This window comes from Cucumis sativus, chromosome 2 (genome assembly GCF_000004075.3).
Source record: "Cucumis sativus cultivar 9930 chromosome 2, Cucumber_9930_V3, whole genome shotgun sequence".
Lineage (NCBI taxonomy): Eukaryota > Viridiplantae > Streptophyta > Magnoliopsida > Cucurbitales > Cucurbitaceae > Cucumis > Cucumis sativus.
The window spans coordinates 22,198,990-22,219,962 of record NC_026656.2 but is presented as its reverse complement, the minus strand read 5'-3'; the positions used below and the strand labels follow the sequence as shown (position 1 = coordinate 22,219,962).

The 20,973-nt window shown below is 31.9% G+C and overlaps 4 protein-coding genes across 9 annotated transcripts; 2 read left to right on the top strand and 2 right to left on the bottom strand.

Annotated features, from left to right (window-relative positions):
- Window positions 1-2,657: 2,657 nt before the first annotated feature.
- On the bottom strand, window positions 2,658-12,155 carry LOC101218603. 6 transcript variants are annotated; one of them, XM_011651598.2, is made up of 6 exons: window positions 11,252-11,433; window positions 9,529-9,642; window positions 9,383-9,453; window positions 8,438-9,019; window positions 6,954-6,999; window positions 2,658-2,886 (listed from the first exon to the last, which is right to left on the bottom strand). In XM_011651598.2, exons 2-4 carry the CDS (start codon window positions 9,533-9,535, stop codon window positions 8,438-8,440), a joined length of 660 nt encoding a protein of 219 aa, XP_011649900.1. In that variant the 5' UTR covers window positions 9,536-9,642; window positions 11,252-11,433; the 3' UTR covers window positions 2,658-2,886; window positions 6,954-6,999. The 6 variants fall into 6 exon arrangements, with proteins under 6 accessions (XP_011649900.1, XP_011649898.1, XP_004138649.1 ...); XM_011651596.2 differs by lacking the exon at window positions 2,658-2,886 and having other exon boundaries at window positions 6,843-6,999; XM_031881148.1 differs by lacking the exons at window positions 2,658-2,886; window positions 6,954-6,999 and adding an exon at window positions 12,038-12,155 and having other exon boundaries at window positions 8,220-9,019; window positions 11,252-11,385.
- LOC101218129 (gibberellin-regulated protein 9) lies at window positions 4,349-6,741 on the top strand. The gene is made up of 4 exons (XM_004138767.3): window positions 4,349-4,493; window positions 4,605-4,628; window positions 5,320-5,380; window positions 6,054-6,741. The coding sequence occupies exons 1-4, from the start codon at window positions 4,440-4,442 to the stop codon at window positions 6,233-6,235; spliced, it is 321 nt and encodes a 106-aa protein (XP_004138815.1). The 5' UTR covers window positions 4,349-4,439; the 3' UTR covers window positions 6,236-6,741.
- Window positions 12,156-14,155: 2,000 nt separating the features above from the next.
- On the top strand, window positions 14,156-19,266 carry LOC101218369. Its single transcript, XM_004138768.3, has 7 exons — window positions 14,156-14,776; window positions 15,282-16,133; window positions 16,370-16,725; window positions 17,227-17,438; window positions 18,044-18,300; window positions 18,422-18,600; window positions 18,747-19,266. The coding sequence occupies exons 1-7, from the start codon at window positions 14,521-14,523 to the stop codon at window positions 18,828-18,830; spliced, it is 2,196 nt and encodes a 731-aa protein (XP_004138816.1). The 5' UTR covers window positions 14,156-14,520; the 3' UTR covers window positions 18,831-19,266.
- Window positions 19,267-19,733: 467 nt separating this feature from the next.
- Window positions 19,734-20,219, bottom strand: LOC105434762. Its single transcript, XM_011651904.1, has one exon. It carries the CDS (start codon window positions 20,217-20,219, stop codon window positions 19,734-19,736), a length of 486 nt encoding a protein of 161 aa, XP_011650206.1.
- Window positions 20,220-20,973: the final 754 nt, after the last annotated feature.

The window sequence follows — 20,973 nt, the reverse complement described above, 5'->3', positions numbered from 1 at the left end:
GCTCATCTATATTATATGAAACGTGAGTCTTGTTGGATTTTTTAATATGAAATTGTCAACATAACCTACATCCACGCTACATCATCATTTGATCAACACATGCAAGTTTGAGTTAAGCTAATCTCATTCATGCAAAAATAAAAGTTAATAACTCATCGATCTTTCAGACGGTTGTAACTTTAATTTTGAAATTTGAAAATTGTTATTACCTTAATTTCACATTAGAAAAACTTCTACCTTAATTCTAAATTTGAAAACAAATTTTAAAACTATTTCGAACTTGAAATTTCACTCTAAAACCAGTGAACCTTTCGGATGATTTTTTAAAAAATTTATTGAAAGTAAAAAATCTATAATTTATTATATAAAAAAATAAGAAGTATAGAAACAATATTTTCAAAATGTAATATGTATATATAACTTTTGTGGTATAAGAAACGATTTTTATGATACAATTAATCATTTGTTCTCTTCTAAAAGAAGTGAGTCATATCATCGTCATTCTCGATAAAGACAGTCAATTTGGAGATAGTTCAATATAAGAAATATTGAGTACTCTCTCAAATGTCAAATGCTCGTATTCACCTCGATCTATAATTCTCGTGAAGAAATAATCATAAACAAATAAAAAAAAGATATGGCTTGTATTTTTTTATCCTAAATATTCTCTTAATTGAAATGAATTTGAATTGTGAAAGCATTCTTATTGTCCTTTGCTTGCAGCCAATAGCCATGGTTTGCCTTTGCCCAATTAGATTTTTTCTTATGTTTAAAAAAAATCTCAAGGGATAGTAACTTTCAAATGATATTCTTCTTCATCTCTTTGAGAATGTGTTTACACTGCTATCTTTGATTGCCCTCTCATATTATAATAAATATATATATATACGTGAGCATAGTTCAATTAGGTTAAAATCTCTTGCACGTTAATAAATATTGAAATAACACTTACATCGAACATGTGTGCACTTGTTAAAAACAAGTTGGATTTTAGAGAGAGAATGACCTACGTTCATAATCCTAATGAAGATCAAAGAAGAAGATAACAATCAAAGGTTTTTTTGTAAATCTAAAATTTTTTATTGTTTTTTAAACGAAGAATAAAAGGAAAACTCTAAAAACGTTTCGTAAATGCTAAATAGATAGAGTTAACTTTTCCAAGCGCACACTTTTAAGAGCTCTTATATATACATTATTCACAATCTTTCAACATAGACAAATGATCCTAGAACAAATTTCTAGTACTACGTTAGTATAGAAAATTTTTGCTTACTATCTTCATTTATTCTTTGTCGTCGCATAAACAACTTTTAAACATTCAATAAACCATTTAATGAAGTATGAAATAATCAAAAGAGAGGTTACATGAACAATTCGTAACCCTAGAAATTTTCTCAACCATGGTAAGTCATTTTCCATTCTTGTATTTTTTTTAGACAAGAAATGGGAAAAAAAAGAGCTCACCCCAAATTAAAAAGAATAACAACAACAACACATTTAGAGTATAATGTGTCAATTAGTGAGACCCACTTGGTGGATGATGTGTATAGTAAGCAATAGGATATACTATGGCAGTATTTGATCATTATCATTGTTATTATTATGGATATATATATATATATATATATATATATATATATATATATATATAGATGAAAAAGACATTTTTAAATGTAAATTTAAATGGAAAAAGACATGAAAAAAGAAACCAAGAAATTGAAGAAAAAAAGAAAAAGGAAAAAGTGTCAACACCATTACAGCTAGCAATTGGGTTGCCATGGGGTATTGCTATTTCATGGAACCCTACAAAGCTCTTTGAAAGTTACTTTTCCCTTCAAAATTCTCTTCTGAAATTGACTTATGTCTCATATAATATTTTAAATAATCAGATCTATAATAATAATAATAATTAAATATGTTAAGGAATATAAATAAAATAATAAAAACTATTGTTCATGTCATTCTTTTTATCAGTATTTTTAACCTTTTTTTAAAAAAAATTCAAATCTAGAATGTATGACTGATTTTGAAGAAATGAAATTCCCTTAAAAAATTCATCATTTGTACAATTTAGTTATTAATTTAGATGAATTATTGTTATATATATATATATATAAGTCTAAGTCTATAGAAAAATTCGGACATCCACGGTTGATATGTGTATCTCTAAGCGTCAATTATGATTTATCTCTTTCTCGAGATCATCATCCAAAGACTTTGATATCATTTGATGCAATAGGTTAAGATATTAGACCAACTTCGTGGCTAAACAAAAGAATAAAGAACGTTGTATATTAAATGATGATCACGATTCCCATTACAACCTTAAAAGAACACACAATTAGCTAATTAATTTAAATTAACCACTAAACCATTACAAATTAAATTTATACAAATTCATCACTTTTTTTTCTATACTACTTTCTCAAAATTTTAAATTGATTCTCATTCATTTAATTATTTTGTTTAAAAATATTTATGTGGTCATTATTACATGTTTGGGAGTGTTTTGAAATTATTAAAACAGTTTGAAAAATGTCTTTGATTGCTTTAGAATTTATTTAAAAGTTCAAACAAATTTTAGATGCAAATTTCAAATCATCAAATTTGGTTTGAAATGATTAAAAGCACCATTCAAGTGATTTTAAAAGACTACATACTGAAAATCATAAAAATATTCTAAATTTTACTTTATTGCAAAAACTGGTCCCTTGAAATATACAAGATTGTATGATATGACCCTTCCACTGCTCATGGAATTCCTTCCTTTTCCATTCTTGTAAGTTCGAAAAAACTTTTGGTATCAAAAGAAGTGGCCAACTTTTACAAAGTCATAACCAATGCAAGTTTTTACCACAGCCATTGACACAATCTTCTTATTACAACCTATTAAGAAGTTAAATAAATAAGTTAAATGTTCAATCTCTCATTTTTGTAGTTAAGAAAAATCTTTTATAGATGAATAAAAAATTAATTATGGAATTTTAACTCAAGGCCAAAGGGCCTATTTTTTTTTCCTTCCTGCAAAGTTTGAAAAGTTTTTACGATTTCAAATCCGCAAATGCCATTTTTCCGATCTTGAAAATTTAAAATTTAATTGTAATTGCTTTTCAATTTACTCTTAAAACAACCCAATGAAAATGAACTTCAGAGTAAAAAAATATGAGCAATCTTAATTAGAAATTGATCAAGCCTATTGTAATGTTAGTTAACAAAATAAAATAAAATTAACAAACCTAAATGGTAAAAAGAACACGAGTAAATACTCCTTTCTGGTCTCTCGAGATTTTCGAGCTTGTTTTTTTTGCTTGGTTTCAGGGTTTTAAAATCTTATGCTTTTATCTCTAAGCTTTGAATTCGATTACGACGTAACCAAGATATATATATGTATGTGTGTAGAAGGTTCGTGTAATTGATAATGTTGGAGTGTTTTTGTGGTAGAAGAATGACCCAACCTTAGTGTATGGGTGTATGTCTTTTTTGCTTTATATATGTTGGCCTTTTGGATTCATGCAAAGAATCACTAAACACAGCTGTTTATTCTCACCTCTATAAAGCCAAAAACAAATTATAAAGATACCGACATCAATGGGATGACTTTATTACTATTGATTTAAAAAACTTGTAGGATTGAAAGGTCAGAATCTACCACATATACATTATGTCAGTTGAACTAAATTTATATTATTGACACGTTTACTATCTAAACTAACACACCTAATTCATCACTAACAACATAGAATGAGAGCACCATCTTTCAAATCAAACTAAATTTTGTTAGGTTTTAGAAATATTAGAAGTTCTCAATTGTCCATGGTCTTCAAGTAAGTGATTATCTTCAAGCACAGTAGAAGAAGCAAATATTTGATTTCTAATCATTCCAATTTGGAACACTTTTAAGTTAGTTATATTTAGGGTTCTAGGGAGAGATTTTGTGCAATTGTGTACGAATTTTTTCCCTCGTGTATGTTTTTTCTCAGGCTTGAAGTTTCTTTACTATTTTTCGGCTTATTTCTGTCGTACGTAGTCGTGGAAGGGCGAAGATGAGCTTAGGGTATTTGTGAAAGAGGTGTTTCTTTTGAACCACTCCACCTTGTAAACAAGCCTTTGAATTGTATGCATGAGAATGTGGAAAAGTGATACGATTGGCATAAAGTTAAAAGGAACAAAACTTTGCTTGGATGACTTTTTTTTCCCCTTTTAACAGTTAATGGCAGCAAGAAGACAATGAAAATTTAAAAAAACAAAAGAAAAACCAAATAATAGATGTAAATTAAAGGACAAATACGTAATTTTACTCGTTTTTTTTTTTTGTCTTAAGATGGAAAAGGAAAAACCCATATATATTGAAGAGGTATTGCAACTATATATATCCCACCATCTTCACCACCTGAAGTTCATCAATCAAATTCTCTTTTTAGACATATCTTTTTACAGAAATGAAGCCACTCAGTCTTCTTTGCATTTTCATTATTCTTTCCTTTCTCCTTCAGGTAATATTTCTATTTTTATGTATACATATATTTTTTTTTACATTTTACATGTTTTCATTTTTATTCAACAAATTTCATTTAATGAATTTTCTTTTATGTATTTTGTTGTAGGGTTTTTCTGAGGCTATCGCTACCGTGAGTGTTTAGTTTCCACCTTTCCATCATTACCTTTTCTACGTTTTGCAATTCATTGAATTGAAATTTTGAGATTATTGTTGAGGCTTATAGCTAATAATTGTTGGAAACAACAGCTGCTTAGAAACTCCAACTTGTTGTAGTCTCTTAAAAGTTGGTGGATAGGACTAGCTCACTCCATGTTTGAAGCTCTAAATATAATAGTTGTTGTTTTAAACTAAATATCATATTTTTGCTATAATACTAACTATTTGTTACACTATTTACTATATTTATTCAGGCTAAAATAATATACACCTCAAGCACAGATTAATACAAGACTAAAATAGTTTGTATTCCAAACACAAACAATTATAATCTACCAACTATTATACTTCACAGACTATAATAACTCGAAATGTTCCCTCTTAATCACCAAAATTAATTTGGTCATAGGGTTCAACATGACATGAGTATGAAGGAATGAGATACAACTTCGGCTTAATATATAAGAAACATGATGAGAATGCATGTAAAAGTAGTTTGAATAAATGAAAAGTTAAAGAAGAATATATGTGATTTCTAAGCCTAGTTCTCAACCTTAACTAATTAAGCTAAACAATATGTCCGAAATTATGAGGAAAACAAAAAAGTTAGGTGAATGAAAATAATTATAACAATCATATGAATACTGACATTATATTGGATTCAGGTGGATGAAGGGACCAATACAGTAGCACTCACCAAAAAGTATCACTATCAGCCAAAAATCAGTAAGTTGCCATAAAATCTAATAATGGTAATAATACATATAGAGAATTACAAGTTTATTCTTTAAAACTTTTATCAGATGTTGAATAAGTTTTTAAATTTTAAGAACGAATAAATCTTTAAACTTTCAATTAATATAAGTATAAATTATCGTTTTATAAATCCTCAAATGTAATTTTTAAATTAGCAAATTTACCTAAGTTGAATTTTGTATCTAATAAAACATTAAACTTTTAATTTGTAGGTTTATTTTTTAAAAAAAAGAACAAATGATAATCAAACATGGCCTAATAATTTTAGTTTCAAAATTTTGCTTCGTTTTTAAAAACCTCAGTATAAACTAGATAATAAAAACAAGAAAATTTGGTGCAGAACGTTTATATGCTTAATTTTCAAACAAAAACAAAATATTACAAAACAGAACTATAGTTTTCAAAAACTTATTTTCATTCATACAATTTGACTAAAGTTTCAAGTAGTTCTTCAAGAAATCTGAAAATAACCGTAAGCAATTGAGGAGAAAACAAGCATAAACTTCAAAAATAAAATTGTTACCCAAAGGAGCTTTTAAAAATTAAACATGTAATAGAACAAATATTTTCATTTTTTATATAAAGAAACTTAACACAAAATTTGGAGTGAAATTAACGATCGGGTTGGATTGGTTTGGAGTAGATTGTAAAAGTGAATGTTCAAGGAGATGCAGCAAAGTGTTCAGAAAGAAGATATGTATGCGTGCTTGTGGGACTTGCTGCAGTCGGTGTCACTGCGTCCCGCCGGGCACTTACGGCAACCATCAAGCTTGCCCTTGCTATGCTCGCCTCAGGACCCATGGCAATAAGCCCAAGTGCCCCTAATTTCCACTCTACTCTTCCAACCCTACTTCTACACTATTTTCTTTTATATATTGGAGGTCGTTTAATTCTTTGTACTTTCCATTTATGTTTATATACTATTAATGTGTACAAAAATGCCAAAGTGAGCATTGCACATTTGGCATATAAATGTGTTATTGATCAAGATGTTTCAACCTTCCAGTTAAGATACTCATTAGGCTTAATTGGGTTTTCGGTTTGAGTATCTTGATTTCCTTCTTAAAATTCATTATGTTATGGAATTCTTCTAGAAGGATTCCTTTTGTTAGTGATGATAATTTATTGTGGGTGAGTGTATTTTGCAAGAGTTTTCCTCCCAGGCCAACTATATGGGATTGGTGTTATTTACCTATCAATATATTGAAGCCAAGGGTTTCTCTTGCATTTTCTCTCTTTTTGATTATGTTGAGTTTCCCACCTCTGTTGTACTATATCTAAGTGGCTTGTGTTGCTTACAATTGGAATAAAAATCAGTGTTGTATTTTTTTTATGAGGTCCAATTTTCTAATTGATAATATATTTAAGTGATCTTTGGCAACCACCTCCCTAGCTCTTATGCAAATATTCAGTTTTTTGAAGCCTTGCTGAATGCTGCATCTATCCTCCCATTTTTCTTTCGGGGTCCTTTTAATATTCACACATACTTCTAAATATTCTTTAACAAAATATTCAATTAATATAAATTTAATTACAGGCATACCTATCTTTTGGGAATATTCAACCATAGATTGAGAACCATTATAGCTCTGCAAAAGAAATAAAAGAACAAGATGATGATGAAGCAAAAGAGAAGGATATTACAAATAATTGATAAAAAGTAAAGAAAATTGTTTTAGAATATGCTTTTATTGAAGAGAAAACATAAATTGTGTATGTGTAAAAGTAAAACGACAAACCAAGAATTTTGTCGCATTTAGGGAGCCCATTTAGAGACAGGGAGAAAAGAAGATGCTACTTCCTGAAGTCAGTAAGATGTTGCCTTTGCACAAACAGTTTTTCTTTTAAACAAAATTTTTCATTGATGAAATGAAACGGGACTAATGCTGGAAATACAAAATATGAAATTAGTGCATAAACGCGGAATTAAATATAAAATATTAAACTAGTGCATAAACTTTTGCTCAAACTTTGGATGGGTTGATATCATGTTTTTAGTCCATAAACGCGGAATTGAATAGTTTCATGCGGTTCTTTGTAAAACATATATGTAAAAGGAATATTCTTATTGTAATATTACTTTTTCATTAAAGAAAGAAAAGCACAAAGGGCATAAAGAATATTATAATTTATATCTACTACGCAAACTTTATGCACCAAGCTTGTACTCGTATCAAACTCAATTAGAAGTTGCATAACTAGAAAAATAACTTGTGGTGGGTTGTTTTGTAAAAGAAACTTCATTTACAATAACAAAAAATCAGTTAACATATGTTATAAGCCACTGTAGTATAAGAACTTGTTTGTTTTTTATTTTACAAGAATGGACAATTGTTTTACGCAAACTAACTCGTTCCGAAATGTTTGAAGTATGGAAGCTATTTTTCCATAGAAGAATTGAGCCAAGAGTCAATAAAACACACATAGTGGCTCTCTATTTCCAAATATGCTCTTAACTGTTCAAGCTATCAGATAAAACTTTGATAATTTTATTTTAAAAGAATATACAAATGAGAGAGAACAGAAGGAGGGGAACAGGTTACGCATTTATGAACATGAAAACAATGGTCCAAATAACTGAATCGGTATTTCAGACATGATTTAGAAAGACATGAAATGTGTAGCTTCATGTATACTTATATAACTAGGCTATTTAAAGGGTTCCTTGAAGTAACCTAAAATTAAATAGGTTCAAAAACTATCATGGAATATAAAGTCTTACTAAATAGATACTCAATAACTCTTGCTAGAATTAATGGGGTCTAGTGAAGAGTTTAAAAATAGAAAGTACGAGTAATAGTCTCCATTACGCTAAGCTAAACATATTCAATTGTCTTGCTTCCCATTTCACAATTTCGAACTCTTATGTGTTTAGTTGAAGAAGATCTTTCTCTGAACATTGAATTGTTGTACAAGGTTTGACCGTTTATATTCTTAATTCTAACAATTTAATATGCATGAATACAGTGTTGTGGCTACAGTTCAATATCATTAGTCAATATAAGAAATTCTGAAAAGAAAATGTACCTAGAATCGAACCCAGCATCTGGTGCATTTTGCTATGCAGTCCCCTTTACAATCAACATAATAACCCAATACCTTGGGATTACGCAGAAGAAGATTCCTTAGTGATTTGCCTTGAATTCCCCACTCTTTGTCCAACAATTGTACGTTGGTTTTCAGCTCCTGCTCAAGATTGCAGCCAAGAACTTCCGGGAATTTCTTTAGCAGCTTAGAGAGATCGTCATTAGAAAGGCCAAGCGTCCTCAGATATTCCAGTATATCATTTACAATTTCAATATTAGGAACTTTCTTCTCTCTGTCTTCACCCCAGTAGGGTGAATGAATGTGGCCGAACGCCTTTCCAAGCATCTTATCTTGCTCCTCAACACTGAAGCTGAACACAGACAGAGCTTGCCGACAAGCCTCCCATGTCTTCTTATCTTCATCACTTAATATTAAGCTTTCAACTTGAGTAGATGAACAGATTTCCCACTTCCTAGGATAGGGATTTTGTCTTCTCACACCCTTTATCGTATGCTTTGCAGAATGACAGGAGAAACTCACATGTGAACATACAGCATCTGATATGGCTGTGGCAGTGCAGCGCTGCATTGAGAATTAAGAATAAGTTATGAAATCCTAAAAAGAGAAATTATAAAATCATTATTTGAGCAATTCAAACAATATAACTATGAAGTAAATGATGTAACAATTATTTGCTCATTTCCCATTGCATTCCTGCAAAAAAAAAAAAAAAAAACCTACTAAACCTTCACATATCTCCTCAATGGTATGATTATTGAAATCACCTAAAAAACCTCGTATTAATAAAGATATCCGTCCTTACTAGTATATCATGGTTCTTTCTCTTCCCAACATGGGATTAGTCCCATTAGCACCTAATATTTTCTCTATTATGATGTGTATTCCCATAGCATTTAACTATAAGAGGCAAAATTTGCTACTCACAGTAGAACAGCAGAAACGAGTAGCAGAATCAATGGTTGATATGGGGGACGCCAACGACTTTCCTAGCATCCCTGTAGCATATTAAGAAGTTTGGTTAGAGCCAGCTGTACCAACTATAAAAAATGTGATTATCATAACACATTTACCATTCATAAAGCATGTACCATCTCACACAAAAGTTTCTTCCAATTCTTTTTTGATACATGTGAGTGTATAGGTCAGCTTACATGAACCTTGACTTATGTCACGAGACATCCCACCTGATTTTACAACATTTGAGCATCAAAGAATTTCTAGATTTTATTAAAACATTTTATTTGAACCAATAATGAGTTTCACTCAAATATGGAGAGGATCCAAGCAAGTTAATGCAAAGATGTGTTCTATCAAAGACAGAGTTTTCAAGTTATAATTAGGGGCCCTTGCAAAAATAACAAAATAAATTATGATAATAAGACTTATGTCACTACATTTTTAAATTGCAAAAGTAACAAATTTAAAAGCCGATAACCCTATGATTACCACCTGATGGCTGCTATCACTAATTTTGCCATATTCACAATATGCAAAAAATAGGTGTCATGATCTGTTTTTTTCTAAATGTTTTTGTCATTTGATGCAATTTTCCTTATAATTACGTCCAACAAAAATATTTTTTAAATAGCCTTACTACCAATTACAGTTGATCAACGAGGTAGTAGACAAAATTCCTCCCAAAATTATGTCTTAGTCTATTGAGATGGTCAGCTTTATCCAAGTTCTGAGTTCAAGAGAAGAAAAGGACTTTGATCAAGAAAGTCACCGGAAATTGGAATAAAGGAGAATCCAACAAGAACTGAGTATATAGAAAGGCCTCAACAAGAACTTAAAGTTTCACAAGTATGCCTCCAGATAGATATAACAATAGATGCTCCCACAAAAATATTTTTAACTGAAGGCTATAGTGAAATCATTCAAGAGTGCGAAGTTTTGAATTCCGAAATAACATGCTGTCACAAAATAATAGGCAACCCTATGCAGACAGGTGGCTAACTAGGATCTCTTCAAATTCAGTTCCCACAGGTAAGATTGGTTACCATGCTCAAAATAGAGCTTTCAAAAGATTCATGGAAACAAAAAAAACATAAGTACATGAAGAGTGAACCAAAAGTGGTTGAGAATCTGAGATCCTCTTAAAGGAGATTTGATATGCAGTCATTGAATTTGGTAATTGAGTTCAATCACATTCATGGGTCATTCACACAAAGAACCAGAATTACTCATGAGACTAGGAAAAAACTCATTGTAGCCCATTATGGAGATTTCGACTTCAATCCGTGGTATTTTACTCTCCACCTTAATGAGAATTTTCATTTTAAAATTACATGCTTGATTATTTTAAAATTACATGCTTGATTATTATTATTACCGATCTAGGGATTATCCCATGGTCAAGATGTCGTTTAACGAATAGCGAATACTCCAGCATGTTAAAAAGAAGTTACTGCACAACCTGACATGATCTTCCAAACAATGCAGCCACTACGTTTTTTATTATATCATTCAGCAAAAATTTCAACCAATGTCTTTCTCAACGATCAGAAGTGAATCATATGATATCATCTTCAATAAGGTAGTATCGGCAGTATACAGGTACAGAGTTGAACTGGTTGTTCAGAATAGGATCAGAAGCTCAAGGGGGCATATATATGAATATTCTCTTAATTGAACTGAATTCCGATCAAAACCGAATGCGAAAAAGAAACAGTTAAGTAAGTCCAATTAATAAAAGGTGGTACGTTATACAAAACGAAACAAGGATTCCAGCAGAAGTAAAATTAATGAAAGAAATGCAGACAGATTATGGAGATGAAATTGGAGGAATTGTACCTGAAATTAGAGGGATTGGAAGTGAACAGCTTATTTAGAGTTGAGATTGTGGGGCGGAGATTGAAGAAGAAGAAGGGCGAACCACAGAGTATGTTCACACTAAGAGACCAATCTTCGTGTCCTTTGCTTGTAGCCTAAAGCCACAACCACATAACATAACCCCTCCTTTCTTTTATTAAACCCTTCGACCAAATGGACGGTATAAAAGATCAACATTTTTTAGTTTTATTTTTGCTTTGTAAAGAAATGAGGATTACATGAGATAGCCATACGTACAATCATTGTTCAATTTTTTATATACTCTTTCCATTTATTGCATACTTACCCACGATCACGTATCCAAAAATCATATGCAGTGCATAATCATTATATCAAATACAAAATATAGTAAAAAAAGTGCATATATATATATTGTAATCTGATACTTCAAAACTAATATTAAAATATAAAAACTGTGAATGTGAGGGGCACGTGCCCCTGATCTCTTAATAGATCTATCCGTGCTTCCACAATATAGGTTTAAAAAAATGGTGAGATATGTTGACATTTAGTAAGATCGGATCATGAATCATTTAAGTAATGAATTTGGGAACATGTCCAACGTCGTGTTGAAAAATATTGGTAACTCTCAACCTAAGACTCAAAAATTTCAAAGAAGAAATAGAGAAGTCGTCTCAAAATAATGAGAGCAAAAATTTCAGATACTAAGAATGAAAAAGATTTAGTTATTTTTAAATTTGAATGTTCTAATTATATCATAAAGCCTAATAAAAGATTTATAGCTACCTGGATGGATAAGAAGAAGTTAGTGAATTTAACGAGGAAGTTCGAGCACTTGTTGGGTGCATCTATGAAGATAGCATTGAAGATGTGACATAATATAATTGTAGCATCTGAGGCAACAATTAACGATGACGATATTACTTAATCCAAAAGTGACTCCTGCATAAAATTTTATAGAAAATTGCTAGAGGGCTCTAATTCTTTAGTTGCTAAAAAAGAAATAAAAGAGAATCTAATTCTAGAGAATCACATGCTCCTAAAGAACAATCTTTTAGTTGAAAAAGGAAGTTAATCAAGCTAAATTTGTGCTCGAGATGAAGAACAATCTATGCATGTAGGAATGTTTTACTTTAGAACAAATGACTTAAACAAAGTGTTGTCCATAGGGAAAAAAAAGTCTCTAGAGATATGTGAGGTTTTGGTTACTCCAAGATACATCAAGAACCTAGTTTCTGAATTGCTCTTCTTATAAACATAAGAATGTTGAAGACAAATTGGTTATGTTCATAAAACCCAAATGTCACACGAGAGCTTTCAAACTCTGAATGTGGTAAAAGTATAAGCTTTCATCACACGTCAAAGGACCTAAAACTCTTAATATGATAGATGACCTATACCTCTCATTGCCAATTGATTTTGAGATGAAACCTTATATAGAACCCATAAAGCCCAACATAAGTATTCACTCGAATGTAAATTTGGGACTAGAAAAAGACCGGTGAATCAAAAGACACGAGTGTTGTGTCATTGTAAGTCCGTTTTAATATTTTTCTCTAAATAAGTTATACCATGTTGTATAATATTGTTCTATAATTCACTAAATGTCCGGCCAAATTTTTTTATGATGTTTTGATTGAGAAATTATTAGGACAAATGTTAGAAACAGTGCATCAAAGGTTTCATCATACAAAACTAGCACGCTTCTTGAAGAGTCCTTCAAATACTTTTTTTTTGGTCCATTTTGAACCAGAAATTATTAGGACAAATTCGACTAGAGGTAAGAGTTGATATAGAATTTGGAGAGATCGCATGTAATTTGAAAAAATTAAGTAAATCTCAGTGTTAATCTCGACAAAATAATACTAATTTTTTATATAATTAGACTTTATCAAAGAAATTTGGTGCAAGATTAACATCAATATTTTAAATCTAAATCCCAAATCTTACCCAATACTTTTTGCAAAATTTGATCTTTAATTTTCTAAAATTTAAAAATGTTGTATCAATTTTAACCATGTCTAATTTGTTAAAATATTTGGTAAAGATAACCGAATTTGAAATTTTTTTTGGAGGGATATAGGATTTAGCATCCGATTTGGGAATATTACATTAAAAAAAATAGTAAATTATGAATATGGCTAAATGTATCGAGAATGTCCAAAAGAATCAATAAGTTAAAATAATCAAAATTTTCTAAACCTCGATATCGACCTGATTCGAAATGAACCAAGAAATAACTATTAAATGAATTTTCAAAAGTGCGCTAGTGTTTTTATGGTGAAAATTTTATATGCCTGGTTTTTGACAATTTCTCATCTTATCATAGGGTTAAAATTGCAACGTTTTTAAATTATAGATTTAAATTGTAACCCTTATCCAAATTGACAACTAAGATATCTATGATTTAAACTCCTCGACTCCAATGTATCTCTTTTTCGACTCGTTGGACGCATATTCTATTTTATGGTATGTATTTTCAAAAACCCTTAACTTTAAATCCTCACCGTAGTGGATAATTAACTCACTTTTAAGGTGTAAACTTAATTTTAGTTTAATAAACATTTAAGTTTCAATAGATCCATCTAACTAACTTAAAGGTGAAAATTTGGAATTATCTATAAATTTGTAAACTAATTAAAATATATTTAGTGATAAAAACTTTCTTCTTTGAAACAAAACATGGATTCTCATTCTCATTCTCTACTTTCATTTAAAGCATATATGAAATATGATTCATACTCTCTTATTTTGTATATAAACTTTACCAACAAACTTTAGAGTCCTCAATTATTCCCTTTTTAGTAACTTTAGAGATTTTTATTTTGATCAAAATTTAAAATAAAATGGGGGATTTAGATTTGGAGAAGAAATAAATAAATTTACAATCTATAACTAATATTTGAATGAATGCGATTATTTAGCCTAATGTTTTTCTAAGAACACAATTTAGAGTTCGGATTTGGTTGATTGTTGGATTGAATTCAACGATTCCAGAGATTCGTGAGAGAGTACTCTCTTCGATAATCATTTTCAATTCAAACACAAACCATCTACCATTCATAAAACTCAACTAATTCTGTTCATATTAATCAATCGTACTCTCAAATCTCAGATCTGTCGAGTTGCTCGTGATACACCTCCAATTCTCCGATTTCTTGTGATTTTTGTTTAACCCAATTGTGCAGAGTCGAAGAATGAACTTCAACTCTTTCTTTTTCGAGTAACAGAAGGGGTTTCTTGCTGGGGTTTGATGATTGAATATGTAAATGGCGCAGCACAGGCAGTCGGGGACGGAAAGGTATGGACCACGCTCACATGATGCGCTTCATTCTACCAACAATGGCGCTTCCGATCACGTTGCGGTTGGAATTCGGTCTACGGCTTATAAGCAGGCTAGGGCTCGTAGAGCTGCTCGGTCCGATAAGGGTAGAGGGATCTCCGTTGGGGCGATTGTCTTTGTTCTCTCGCTTGTTCTTGTCGTCACCGTTTTAGCTTATTACTATTTATTGAGAGACACCAAAGGTCAGTTTTAATTTCTCCTTTCGGGTTTTTTTTTTTTTTTTAGTTTATGGTGGGGAGATAAACATTACAACAAGCTAGGAAAAAGAGAATGCAATAACATGCAGTACAGATTTGGATTTGGAATGTTAGGGATGTTGAAATTCACTTTTTCTAGTTCAATGGGTTTAGTTCAATCTTCCTTTGGAATTGATATCAGTCAGTCCTCACGCTGGTGGCGCCTTTCTATTTTCCCCCTGACTTGAAAATACCTATTGGGCACTTTGAAATTAGTATTTTTCTATCACCCTCAATCTAGAATGGGTTTGTTGCAGAGAATTACTTTGTGAAATTATGTGTATTCCGGATGTCAAATAGTTTGAATAGTGGTTTGTTTGTTTACCTATGTATTTTGCTGCTCTAATTATTTTTGTTTGTGTCATTTGGTTGATGTCTGTTTATTTTCTGGTTACAGAAGTGCTTGTGAAATCTAGTTAGCCTTTAACTGATTCATACTGCATTGATGCAGAGATTAGTAACTCCAACGTTGAGGATGATGCCTTAAAGAACGACCCTGATTTCCTTGCAAATGTTACTCGGACAGAGACAACCAAAGTCAGGTTTGGTAATGGTTTAGTTAAGCATGGGCGTGATTCAAGGTATTGGGATGGGGATGATAGGAGAAGGGACCAAGATTACAATGAGGATGTGGTGGACCATATGGCTACTATCAATAAGGCTACTGGAAAGGGTGATGTTCCAGTGAAAGTGAGTGAGGACCAAAGAGAATCATCTCTTGAACAGTCTCAAAACAGTTTAGATAGGAAAGACACTGGACTGTATAATGAAGCTGGTCGTAAGGAGCTGAGGAAGTATGAAGCTGAATATGAAGCTTCAGTCAAAACCTCGGGTCAATTGGAAAAAGAAGGAAATGAAGACAACCAGGTATCTGATGAAGATGATTCAGAAAATTGGAATGACACTATTGATACAGATGATGAGTATGAAAATGGAAGTGATAGTAAAAATCATGCTATGGAAGAAGATGATGATACAGAGCGTGAGAAAGGGGACCATTCTGATTCAACAAGCTTGACAGAGGAAGATTCTGGCAAATCAGTTAATTTTGTTGAAAATGAAAACCCCCACAATGATGACAATGGGAAATCCCTCAACGTGGATGATGGAGAAACCAAGTATCAGCAAGAGGATGAGAATGTTGAGACTTCCAACCATTCACTTGATGAGGATTATACGTCAAGTTCCCAGCATGTTGATAAGGCTAATCAAAACTCTAAACATGTCAGTGTCACTAATAGTCAGCATACAAAGAGGTCAAAATTGGATCCGAGAAAGAAGCCAAAGCATCGAAAATTTTCAGGTACTGCCATGTGAAAAATTAGAGGGTTTAATGGATCATATGCAAAATAGTCTCTTTCCTAGATTCATATGCATATCGCCTATTGGACAAGAAATCTCGATATGTATATTGTATAACTTATCTTTAGTATTATACATCAATGACTGGAATATGACATTTTTCTTTCGCACTTTTTTTTTTAATAGGATATGAGAAAAATGTTCTTTAAAATGATATGTTGATACTCTAACTGGCAGGTTCATCATGTGAGATGAAGTTCTTGAACTCTACTGCACAAATTCTTGAACCTATAGAAAATAAAAAATTTGTTAGATTCACCTTGCAATACACTGACACAGAACAAGATCCAAGTAACCAAGAAAAATGGATGCCTAGATTTGCAGGGCATCAAACTCTGCAAGAACGAGAGACATCATTTTATGCTCAGGATCAAAAGATAAATTGTGGCTTTGTGAAAGGTCCTAAAACTTTCTCAAGTACAGGTTTTGATCTGACAGAAGATGATTCCAATTATGTCAGTAGATGTCACATTGCTGTGGTCTCCTGTATTTTTGGGAATTCGGACCACCTGAGGTCACCTACTGGGAAAACGGTATAGTATTCCTTTCTTTCTAGTTAGCACTTCGCGTCTAATGTTTATTCTAAATCAACCTACGAAGGAGTTAAAATGTAAATTGAAAGATGACAAGTTCTGATTCTACACGGTACTTTTTCTCCTGCCTTAAAAAATACAATTTCTTTATCCATTTTATTTGATTGTCTCATGCTATATATGTTATTAGTCACATAACACAGAATTGGAAAACCATGCTGTTGAACTGCTTTTAAGGAAGCTTGGTGACTATTTCGTTCTTTTTGTGATTTTTAGGGTCATCAAGCTTTACTTCCCTTTATTTACACCTCCTATATTCTGCTTCTTACATTGCTTTTTTTCTTCTTTGCTCGTGAATCTCTTCTCCTTATTTTGCTTATGTATATGCATGGATGCAAGTAAAAAATTTACGGAAATATGCTCTTAAAAATTCTATATTATACACGAACATATAATGTTTTACGGCAGACAGTAGTTGAGTCTAGTTTGCCTTTGTTTCAGGTTACTCGTTTCTCAAGAAAAAATGTCTGCTTTGTCATGTTTATGGATGAAGTTACCTTGGAGACTCTTTCATCGGAAGGTCAAACAGTGGACAGAATGGGTTTTATTGGCCTATGGAAGATTGTTGTGGTTAAAAATTTACCGTACACTGATATGAGAAGAGTTGGGAAAATACCAAAATTATTGCCACATCGAATTTTTCCTTCGGCAAGGTGAGATATAACACTGTTGGAACATGGTTCTCAATATCCTTACCAATTACCATGCTTTAGAGGGTTCTTTTTTCATCCTTCCTCTTTTCTTTTCATTTTTATTAAGTAAAATACATGTGTATTTTTTATATTAGGAATGCTTTCTCTGATAATGGAACTTGCTATATAAGAGAACGCCTGGATTTTTCAGTGTAGAAGTACTCCTTTCTTTCTATTCTTCACTTAGAGATTAACCATCTTCACTCTCTTCAGATTTCCTGTAGGGTGTTGTAGGTTGCTCGTCCCTATGTGCTTTCAATTGGAGATTTTATTTTTAAGATCTAATATGCTTGTGTATTACTTGATCTCCAAGAATATATTCTTCTGTTACCTATTCCAAATGCTGGTCGTTAGAATTTATTGTGGAATTGGTCTTTGGAAAACTCGCATTTTCACTTTCCTTAATTCCACCATATTTTCAAGTGGCTTGTTTAAATGAAAATTGGTAATAAAAAAATCCATCCCCCCCCCCTCCCTCCCTAGAACTTTTTTTCTGAATTCTAATTGGTTATTTTATATGAACAAGATTCAACACTTGTGTCTAATATTTTGCAAACTTTTCTCAGGTATTCAATCTGGTTGGATAGTAAGTTACGGCTTCAATATGACCCTCTGCTAATTTTGGAATACTTCTTGTGGCGAAAGGGTTATGAATTTGCAATTTCAAATCACTACGACAGACATTGTGTATGGGAAGAGGTGGCTCAGAATAAGAGATTAAACAAGTATAACCATACTATCATAGATCAACAATTTTCCTTTTACCAAGCTGATGGATTGAAGAGGTTTAATGCATCAGACGTAAATAAGCTTCTTCCCAGCAGTATGTTGTCAAGAGCTTTTTCTTTTTCCTTCTCTTTCTGAAGTAATTTGCATGTTATTATTGACCCCCATTGCTTTATTCTTGTGTTGTTGACATTTTCTTTTCCTGTCCACAAATGCAGATGTGCCTGAAGGATCTTTCATCATTAGAGCTCACACTCCAATGTCTAATCTGTTCTCTTGTCTTTGGTTCAATGAAGTCGACAAATTTACACCTCGAGATCAACTAAGCTTTGCATACACATACCAAAAATTAAAAAGGATGAATCCTGGAAAGCCTTTTTATCTTAATATGTTCAAGGTGAGCAAATCTGCGGAATATCTTTTCCATGTTCACTATAATCTCAATCACAGAAGATCCACAAACTGCTCAAGTGAAGCATAGGAAAGGGATACTAAAAATTTGGAACCTATAGTATTAACAATTTCTTCATCCTGTTTTTGCAGGATTGCGAACGAAGAAAAATAGCAAAATTATTTCGTCACAGGTCAGATGAGAAGCGAATTGTTCATAAAAATGCAATGGAGTAATGTATTATATATTGTTACGGTTGCTGGTTTGATAGAATTCGCTTGGCAATACACCTCTTGAGTGCTTGTTGAGTACTGAGTATATACATACGTTCTTGGTCCACCAGTGATGGACAAAGCTGCCAGTCCTAAACCAAATTTTGCTATTGAGGTTTACAAACTTTTGAACATCTTATACCAGCAAATTGTTAAACACAGAGTTGAAGATGCAGTTATTACTTAACATCTCCATGGAGGAAGGCTGGGAGCTGCACTATTGTTTTACTAATGGCAATTTTACTTTCTATTCTTGCTTCATTTGGAGGTAAGAGAGTTCAAATTCATTTGTACCATTTCTATGACAATATAAATTGTGTAATACTATGTCTCACAAGCCGATTGATATGAAGTTCATTTGAAGAAAATTTTATGTTCCATTCTGTATCTATTCGATGCTTTTGCAACTTTGAAATCTCATTTCTATATGGTGGTGTAATCTTTGATCACAAGATCCCATTCGATTCGTTTTGACAGTTAGTTTTTTATGTGTATTTGGAATTGCCAACTACACTAAAATCTCTCATCACTATTTGGGGTATTTTCTTGGCGACATGTCTTGATATTCTTAACTTTAGAACTCAAAGATAGAACAAATCATGTTCGTATCAACTTTAGAACTCAAAGATATAATTGAGAACAAATCATGTTCAAGTAAAATTGTAACTATATTTACAATACCTCGTGGATGAATGATACACATATCATCATTAAGAGAGGATAGCTTCCTTTTTCAACTTATTCACAATGTATATATGGAAATTGGAAAAGAGGTATTACTATTAACCAAACAAATTCATCTTTATTTCATCCCAAAATTTTAAAACACACAGCAAAGACCAAACTTCTTGAATCCTTAATTCCCAATCACCATGTCCGAGCTTTGAGCTTCCTGCGAAAATTATGTAAAAACAGAAGCTTCTTCAGCACCTTCATTATCACTACCACACTCGCCATCCTTGCCGACAGCATCGCCCCGCTGCTGCTGCCATCTTCCATTGCTTCCTCTGATTCCAAGTCATCAAGTTCTGGCAACCGACGAGACCCAAATCTGGAACTCAAATTCTTCAGCAATTCTTCATTGAAATCTTCCCACAACATATCCATCTTCTCATCTTCTTCGTCATCGCTGTTAATTGCTATCTCATTAGTCCTTCTGCTATCGCCTGAGCAAGAATTGCTCTTTCTATGACATCCATTACTTCTTATTTCCGAAGAACAATCAACATTTCCATCGCTTTGATCTTCTTTCTCATGGTGGTCAATTGATTCTGATGCAAGAGGAGGTGATTCAGTGATGGGGGTGGAGCCGCCATTAATGGGTTGGAAGCTAAAGTTTTCTTGAGCTTCCATGGGTGTGGATTTAGATTTTAGAGGTTGATTTGATCAGCAAATTGAGAATCTGGGGGAAAGAAGAGATGGGAAAATGGTTGAAAAGGATTTGATTAAGTTGGGGTTTGAGATTGTTTATAAAACAGAAGAGACAATGAATCATAGAGTTGACAAAGGAGATTGGGAAAAGGATATCACTACAACTAAAAAAATGATTTTGAGTTTGATAAGTTAACATCACAAATGGAAGTAATTACATCCATATGAAGCAAACTTGTTTGTCAATTGTCATTCCTCCAATTTAAGAAAAGGCATTGAAGGGCAGGTGGCCATCACTTTTTGCATTATGAAGTACTTCATGATATGGCCTTCAATCCACCCTAATTTAAATTTAATTATAGGCAAGTTTGAAATTTTTAGTTTGCCTAAAAAGTTTTAAAATGTGTCCAAAAAATACCCATAAACTTTCACAGTCAATTATTGTTTAGTAGGTCTTAGTAAAAATTATTGTTTTAGAATTTTGTGAGATTTTATACAACTTTATGTTTAAACTTACATATTTTTGTTTTTATTTTGTTTGATGAGAAAATTGGTGTAAAATTTAAAGAATATTTTAAAGAATTTTCAATAGTTTAAAAATATTTTTAAAGCATACCTTTAAGGATAAGTGTATTCTTCAAGTTTTTTAAAAGTAAGTATTTCTTACCTAAACTATAAAGTTTAAAAGTTTTTTTTTATATATAATTTAAGCTAAATTATATTTTTAAACTTTTCT